The sequence below is a fragment of the Drosophila innubila genome (assembly GCF_004354385.1).
Source record: "Drosophila innubila isolate TH190305 chromosome 2L unlocalized genomic scaffold, UK_Dinn_1.0 4_B_2L, whole genome shotgun sequence".
NCBI classification, from domain to species: Eukaryota; Metazoa; Arthropoda; class Insecta; order Diptera; family Drosophilidae; genus Drosophila; species Drosophila innubila.
This window is the reverse complement of record NW_022995372.1, coordinates 28,099,601-28,107,769: the sequence shown is the minus strand read 5'-3', so window position 1 is coordinate 28,107,769 and position 8,169 is coordinate 28,099,601. Positions and strand designations below refer to the sequence as shown.

The 8,169-nt window shown below is 33.9% G+C and overlaps 1 protein-coding gene across 2 annotated transcripts; it reads left to right on the top strand.

Moving 5' to 3' along the window:
- The first annotated feature begins 794 nt into the window (after positions 1 to 794).
- On the top strand, positions 795 to 7,864 carry LOC117781523 (lipase 3). Of its 2 annotated transcripts, none has more exons than XM_034618293.1 (5): positions 795 to 921; positions 2,557 to 2,838; positions 2,955 to 3,310; positions 6,421 to 7,149; positions 7,214 to 7,864. In XM_034618293.1, the coding sequence occupies exons 3-5, from the start codon at positions 3,164 to 3,166 to the stop codon at positions 7,616 to 7,618; spliced, it is 1,281 nt and encodes a 426-aa protein (XP_034474184.1). In that variant the 5' UTR covers positions 795 to 921; positions 2,557 to 2,838; positions 2,955 to 3,163; the 3' UTR covers positions 7,619 to 7,864. The 2 variants fall into 2 exon arrangements, with proteins under 2 accessions (XP_034474184.1, XP_034474182.1); XM_034618291.1 differs by having other exon boundaries at positions 2,385 to 2,838.
- The last annotated feature ends 305 nt before the right edge of the window (positions 7,865 to 8,169 follow it).

Here is an 8,169-nt window from a genome sequence, read left to right as displayed (position 1 = left end):
TATAATATAAATCATTTTTCATTTTAATTTATTTGTTTTTATTTCAAAATTGTTATCATTTTATATTTGATCTTAAAAATATATATATTAAAGCTTAGTTTTTTTTTGCAATATTATTAAATTTGAAAATATATTTACAACATTGTAAATAGTATTTTAAATCGCATAATAAATATGGTCCCTGAAAAAGTGTCACAGTACAAACCAAAGGAGTCTCGAAACTTCGCTCATAACCTTACAATAATGTTCACATTTAAATAGCAACACTTGCAGCTTATTATTTTAACGACATTTGAGGCAATTACGCAAATGACCTTGAAATGCGCCAATATTGCAAAAACTTAAAGTTAAAGTTTGTCGAAAACAAAACATGTATAGGTAAAGAGAAAGATATACACATAAATAGATAGAGAGACAGAGAAACAGAGAGAGTGTTTGTAAGTCTATGTCAGGAAACCGGTTCGATTGAACTTGACCCGTTAGCGTTGCCCCCCTTTTGGGTACTGATTTCCCTCTCTCTCTCTCTCTCTGTCGTTGGTTCGTTGTCGCGTGCAATAATGCGGCATTAAGTAATTGTTTACAAACAATATTCTAGAATACCAAAAAAGAAGAAGAGGCAGAATCAGATTCAGCAACAGTGAAAGAATAATAACAATAACAACAACAGCTGCTGCTTCCGTCATACGATAAAGCTTTTGCACACGATCGCCGGCGAAGAGCTTTCCGGGCGAACGGGAAAGCTTTCGCTATGTTGGCAGACCACAGACCAAGTGCCTCGGGTCTAAGCTAGTTTTAGTTTGGAAATTAACGCGCCGACATCGCGCGGATCGCTTAGCTCCATAAATATATACGTAAATATACTCGTATTAAATCAACTGTCGGCGTAACAATTGAGCATTCGTTTTGATATCTAGTTTTCTAGTGAGTGTAACAACAACAATTGAATATTTCATTCAACTTTTCGTATAAGGCAAACGTCACTAATGGAAATTGAAATATACCATATGCTATTCATTATACATATGCATATGTTTGCTGACGAACCAGTATAACTTGTACAACAATTTGCCAATCAATCGATTGGTTGATCCATTGACCAAAGCTTACCGCATTTTCTTTATGAGCCCTATGACATGCGAGCATCTTCGAAAATCGTGGGAAAGATCCAAGTCAGATCATCAAGTGCTAATTTAAAAATTGATTATCTTCAATGTAATAGTTATTCAAAGTTCAACCTCACTCAACAAACAAATTTACCGCTCTTTTTGTGTATTCAAACTTTCCATAAGCGGCAGTTCAAGTTTAAATTACTTCATCACGATCGCCGCAAAGTGAAATTTTCGCACAGTTAATTGAGTTATGTTTTATGCGAAATGCTTTTGTATCAATTAGATAATGTCCGTAAAAGTGTCTCATTCAATTTAATATAAACTAAAGATTTGTTGCCCGGAAAACCCGGAAAATTTGAACTTGCATTTAAAGAAACTTGTTTTATTTTTTTAATTTTTATTAATGCTTTTAAAATACATTGACAAAATGTTTACTACATTGTTTCGAAAACTACAAGTCTCAGTAATAAATGTTAGTCTGAAAACTACTAGAACTTTTTCAATATTTTTATAGTATAGTAATTTATATTTTATAGACAAGTTTAAAGGTAAAATGTCGTATACTTATATAACTATTTTACTGAGATCAATAAACCTTCGTTGTGCTACCTTATGAGATCTGTCATCTTCTTATAGAAATTATTATTTTCCGTGAAATTTCAAGTTCAGCAACACAGCAAATATTAAGAATAAATTTCAATTGATAAGCATTTAATATTATACTTGGATTGTTTTGATTGACCAACTCATTAACGATTGCTGTAATCCCTAATTATAAGTAGCACCCACAATCAATACACAAATAACAAGGGTTCAAATTGTATTAGCTTCTGTCATTTGAATACCCCTTTCATAATCGCAAAAGAGAAATGACAACTAGCATATGTAAATGATTTATCATGTAACAAAATTTTTACTACCATTTGTGTAATGATTTTAAAAGTTTACTAAGGTTTTTAGTGTTAGTTACATTTTTATCTCTTTTCAATTGAGATATACATGAATTCCTCTTATTTCTAATCACGATACTTATTTTTCTTAAAACTAGATTCAGGATAAAACAACAATTCTAATACAAAGTATTCTTATATAAAAAACTCGATACTCTGCAACGAAGATAAAAAAAGATCTAATATAATAAATTAATATTTACATTTTAAATGTATTTAGACTGGAGTTAATATAAATAAATATTAAATACTACTTACAAAAATAATTGGTAAACATTTTATTAATAAGTGCATACACTCTTTTTACCCCTTATTTGTTTTGCAGCAATTTAAAAAAATCTAAAATAGACGCCACTACAGTTTTATCAGTTTTGGGAAACTTATAATTGTCGTACGAGTGAAAATTTCCTTAAGTTAGTCGCCGACACGACGATATAAACACGCTGAGCAAGTGCCCATAAGATATTAAATAATTAGAAATTGAATAATTTTTATAGCCATATGAAGTCACTAAAAAATTAATCCAAGTCAAGGAATCTGTACACAACTTATTACGCATAATTTATATGAAACCACAACAATGACAAGCAAATCAAAGTAACTGCATATATATAAATAGATGCATACGTGTATAATACAGATCTTTGGAAGCGCAGTACAACGCAAGCGCTGATTAAGTTCCACATACGAGTATAAACAAAATATATAACAATTGTAATAAGTCGAAAAAAAAAGGAAAAGTTATCAGCGTGCGCAACATTTAAGCAGTTGTAAAAAACGTAAGTGAAATCGTAGCAATCATACAAAAAATAATTTTAAAAAACTACATAAAAATGAGCTACAGTTTTTATTATCAAAACGAATTTTATATATTTTTTGTCTGTTTTTTTTTCAGTTGATTTTAGTAACAAAAACTAACGGAGCAGGCCGCGTGCCACTTGCTACCGAGCTTACAACATTTACAACATTCCGCAAGCCGTTCAAAGTAAGACAGTCTTTGGATTACTGCCTCACCACCGCACCACCACCAACACCACCACCAACACCACCAGCAGCAGCCACAATACGCTGCATGCGAAATATCAAAAGTTACGATTACAAAATATGTGCACAATATTGTTAATGCAACGGTCAACAACACGAACCGGCAGCACAGTCAGCGGCAGCAACAACATGTTGCTGCTGTTGCTGTTGTCGCTGTTGTCGCTGTTGAATGGTCAAATCGAACTGGTGGATGGCCACAAAGTGACGGTAAGTTGTTGGCCAACTCCAAGAGACCAATATTGCCAATTTAATAGACGGCCTATTGGGTAATTCCCGCTGTAACTGTTTAGACTAAATGAAATTCAAGGACTACTTAGAGATTGATTTTAAAATTAATTTTTAAAGTTGTAAATGAAGTATTTGTGAAAAGTTTCAGACTTACAGCTGCGAGTTTTAAGTGAAATCTTTTGATTTTATGATGATTGCCAGATATTTTTAAACATGACATATAGTAGGTAAAAAAAAGTATTATGCATTTAGATCTTCTCAACTGCTACTTTTATCAGTCCGAAGTTTAAGGAATAGTAATACAAAATAAATCAATCGGAACTAATGATATTTAATATTTCTCAGAGTTCTACTTCCTTCCATACCCTGTAAATGGTTAAAAATGTTAATAAATTTCGCAAAATAAAATTGAATCTCATGATCAACAATGTAGCCAGGTGTGTTCACTAATATCCGATTCGGCAAATGATCTAATCATTATCTATGTGTCAGAAGGTCTGGAAGCAATAAAGTGTACTTTTTCCGATAAGATATCGTTGACTTACTCATTATAATTGTGGACTTTGGCATAAGTGGGTGAACAAATAAAACATGAAAGTACCCTATGACCAAAACTTTCGATTCGATTTAACAACTTAATGGCAATCATAAAGTATTTAACTTTTTTTTTCTAGATGCACTTATTAAAACAAAGAAAGAGCTCAATGTAAAGATTAAAACAAAGCAGCAGCAAATACACTCTACTAAAGATAATAAAGGAATTGCATTGAATGGACTGATTGAGACTAAAGATTCTAATCTATTAATATTAATCATAGACCTAAAATAAATGTGCATGCAATCAGAGGAAGATAAGTAGTTAAGCTCATCATTTAATAACAGTAAAGCATTATTATTTAACCATTCTACTCGACTGAGAAATGCCCTATACCGAAATCTGAGTAATCCCGACTTTAAGAGTGAGTTCACTGTTGGAATTCACATTGGTCCGTGGGCCCAAAAACTAAATCTCTAACAGCAAAAAATGGGTAAAATATAAAATAAAACACACAATTTTTTGAGTTGTTTCATGTTTACAGATCTCGTACAAAATACACCCCCATGTGGAAAATAAGCTATTGAAAATTTCCACCCTAAAGCAGAAAATAAATAAAAATATAAATATCAGTTTCAAAACTTTCGAACAAAATACATCCCTATAGGATTTTGAAAACCCGCATTAAAGTTGCAAGTTCTGTACTCAGATTTCCTTTGAAGTCAATCTCTTTTATTACTATAATAACAAAATTAATTAAGTAATATACTTAGAAGTCATGGGCAATCAACTATCATAATTTATGATTCCAATATCAAGTATACCCCTTGGAGCTTATGTATTGCTGATAATGCTTGAAGGCTGTGCAAATTTTAAATGGTGAAAGATCAAAAAACACGCGTTCGCGATATAAAAACAATAACAAACATAATGATAAAAAAGATAATACACCATTTAGTAGAAAAAGAACTATGCTCCATTATAAAATGCTTCCGTAGTCACGCCTGGCTAGCAAAAATATGAACGGAACATGATTATAAAATCGACACATTTACTGAAATAGCATAATAAAAGTGCCGAAAGAGAAACATAAATAAATATATATGGCACACACATATGTATGTATGCTTGTAATAATATAGTTCTTGTGGGGCCCACGTATGTGTATAAAACAGCTGCCCGATCACCCGATCACCCGATCAGCAGGCGACAGCAACAACAAAATGAACTACAGCTGGTCGTGCCAAATACTCGTAGTATTGACTGATAAGAAGTTAGAGTATGAAATAACCCTTATCACAATAACTACAAGTACGAGCATAACCCCCGCTGATATTAAATTGTCAACTGAGCGAAAGCTTTGCTTGCCACGCCCCTAACACGCATTGACACACGTCGTGGGCTGATTTCAAAGTTTAACCGATGACGCGTTGTGTGTGCTTGGACTTTGCCATCACCGATGTCGTTGTTGTTGCCGTTGTCGTTGTTGTTATCGCAGCGAGTGGGTGAGGCGTTCGGATTTCTTCGTTTAGTTTCATCGCTAAGTCTTGGAGCAAATAGGGGTGACAGGGACAGAAAGAGCCCGTGCGCAATCAGCAATTCTTGTTACCCTTGCAGACGGTATTATAATTTGTTGAAAAAATTTGACATCCACTTATGCGTTAAGTTGCAGATCCCAAGTATATATATTGTTGATGATGAAGACAAGATAGACGCTATAGCATGATACAATAAATTCGATCATCCACTTTAGAGCGTCCTTTGATTCGTCTGTCCGTTTGTTTCTAAGCCAATTAGAACAAATTCTACTTTTTTTGTTGTTTAACTCGGAAAAATTGATTTTGTTGGACTAGTATATCAAATAGCTCTTAGGAATTTTTTTATCTAAATTCAACTTTTTGATTTCTGTTCGAATGCTTAGACTTTAGAGAAACATTTTGTTTCGCGTTTCGGCCTACTTGCAAAAAGCCTTAAGTCTAGAAATTTGTATTTTTTATTGTTTAAATTTTTTATAAAAAGCAACATTAAACTATTAAAACATTAAACTATTTTTAAAATCAACACGGCTCTGCAAGAGTATCAAATCTTCGGCGTGCCGCATATTATCTTTCATTCTTGAGATTATTTATGTATTTGTACATACATATATAGTTTTTGGCGAAAACGGCTTAAAGCCTTCTAATCGCAATGTGCAACTGAAAATACAAGTATCTTTTTATAGAATCTATAAGCCACTTGGACTTTGGCTTTTATTATTTTATGAGTATCGGCACGCAAATCAGGTAGAATAATTAACAAAAAAGCTTGTTATTACTTTTAATAAGAGTTCTACGAAAAGCTTTTTATTATCTGCATGAAGAGTACCTTTTAATTTTTAAAATTATACGTTTGACGATGGGAATTTTAAAGATTTTGGGGAGTCAATAGTTGAAAGAACTTTCCAGAGTCAGATTGTTATTAATTGTGATTTATCTTAGATATTATTGGGAAACAAGTGTTCATAATTTGGAAATGTTACATGGTTACTCATGAAAACATTCAATTTCACTTACAGGCCAGCCTCATCACGAATCACAACTACCCAGTGGAGGAGCACACTGTACACACACCGGATCATTATATACTCACCATATATCGTATACCCACCTCTCCGAAACTTCTGAAACATAACGATACCATTCAAAAGCCTGTTGTATTCCTGCAGCATGGCATACTTTGTGCATCGGATGATTGGATCATCAATGGTCCGGAGACATCGCTGGCATATATGTTCGCCGATGCGGGATACGATGTTTGGCTGGGTAATGCCCGGGGTAATACGTACTCCCGCCAACACAAGCACATACATCCGGACACAACGGATTTCTGGAAGTTCAGCTGGCATGAGATTGGGGTCTATGATCTGGCTGCCATGTTGGACTACGCGCTGAACGTTAGCAACTCCAGTTCCCTGCATTTTGTAGCACATTCCCAGGGCACAACAACATACTTTGTGCTGATGTCCTCGCTGCCTTGGTATAATGAGAAGGTGCGATCGGTGCATCTGCTAGCGCCGATTGCTTATATGAGAAAACATTCATTCATTCTATCCAAACTGGGTGGCATTTTTCTGGGATCACCCTCGTTCATCAGCTGGGTATTGGGTAACATGGAGCTGTTGCCCATTACCAGCATACAGAAGCTGTTTTGTGAGCATATTTGTTCCGAGGGCTCAATACTGAAATTCCTGTGCTCCGGACTGCTGGATTTCATTGGAGGTTGGGGTACCAAACATCTCAATCATGTAAGTTAACATATTTATAAGAGTTTCTGGAATTGTATAAAATCTTAAACTATAATCGCTTAAGACTCTGCTTACTGACGTCTGTGAGACACATCCTGCGGGCGCTTCCACAACTCAAATCATTCACTATTTGCAAATATACACCTCGGGAGAATTCCGACAGTACGATCATGGGAAGGAGCAGAATCAGATCATCTATCAGCAGTCGACGCCGCCCTCCTATAATGTCAAGAACATTAATAGTTGTGTTAATATGTATTATAGTGACAATGATTATATGTCGGCAGTGGAAGATGTTGAGTATCTGGCAACGTTATTGCCCTGTGCAGAGCTATATCGCATACCGTATACGGACTGGAACCATTATGACTTTTTGTGGTCTGTCAATGTCAAAGAAGTGATAAATAATAGAATAATAGATAAAATGCTCAGTTATGATATAGAACACGCAACGGGAATGAGTTTCTAAATAGAAGTCTTAAGTAGCACTGACAAATCCAACATAAATAAATCAAATTAATTAATTAAAACAATAAATCTTTAAGAAATCAAAGAAGTGTAAAAGTCTTAATGTAAATAAGTGTATATAATAATATAGTTAGCCATGAGCGTGTGCGTGATATATTTGTTAATAATTAGCTTTTAAGCTGCTAAAGGTTTGTGAAATGCTTGTTTAAAACAAAAATAGCTTTATATACTCTGTAAAATAAACATATATATTTCGTTTTTTTTTAACACACTTCTTGAATAACCGCCAAAGGGCAAGCAATAAGTATCGATAACTCAAACCGATACTATCTCAGATAACATCAAACTGTTTATCTTAACTGCGCTTTACATTACATTATTACCACTAAGCAGAGTTTTCATTTCATACAATAAAAGTGTCCACAGACATTGCGTCCACGGGTGAAATTTAGTATGAACCTTAAAAAAAGGACGGTTCTTTTATGTTAGTGATATTATGTTGGTTATTAACAGATACTACAGACAAAATTTTAGAGTTTGCTGTTAACAGTG

What these genes read in the sequence shown, in the direction of transcription:
- LOC117781523 (XM_034618293.1), top strand. Translation starts at nt 3,164, where the DNA reads ATGTGCACAATATTGTTAATGCAACGGTCAACAACACGAACCGGCAGC. An exon ending in TGGATGGCCACAAAGTGACG is followed by an intron (nt 3,311 to 6,420) that starts GTAAGTTGTTGG and finishes TTTCACTTACAG; the next exon opens with GCCAGCCTCATCACGAATCA. An exon ending in GTACCAAACATCTCAATCAT is followed by an intron (nt 7,150 to 7,213) that starts GTAAGTTAACAT and finishes TAATCGCTTAAG; the next exon opens with ACTCTGCTTACTGACGTCTG.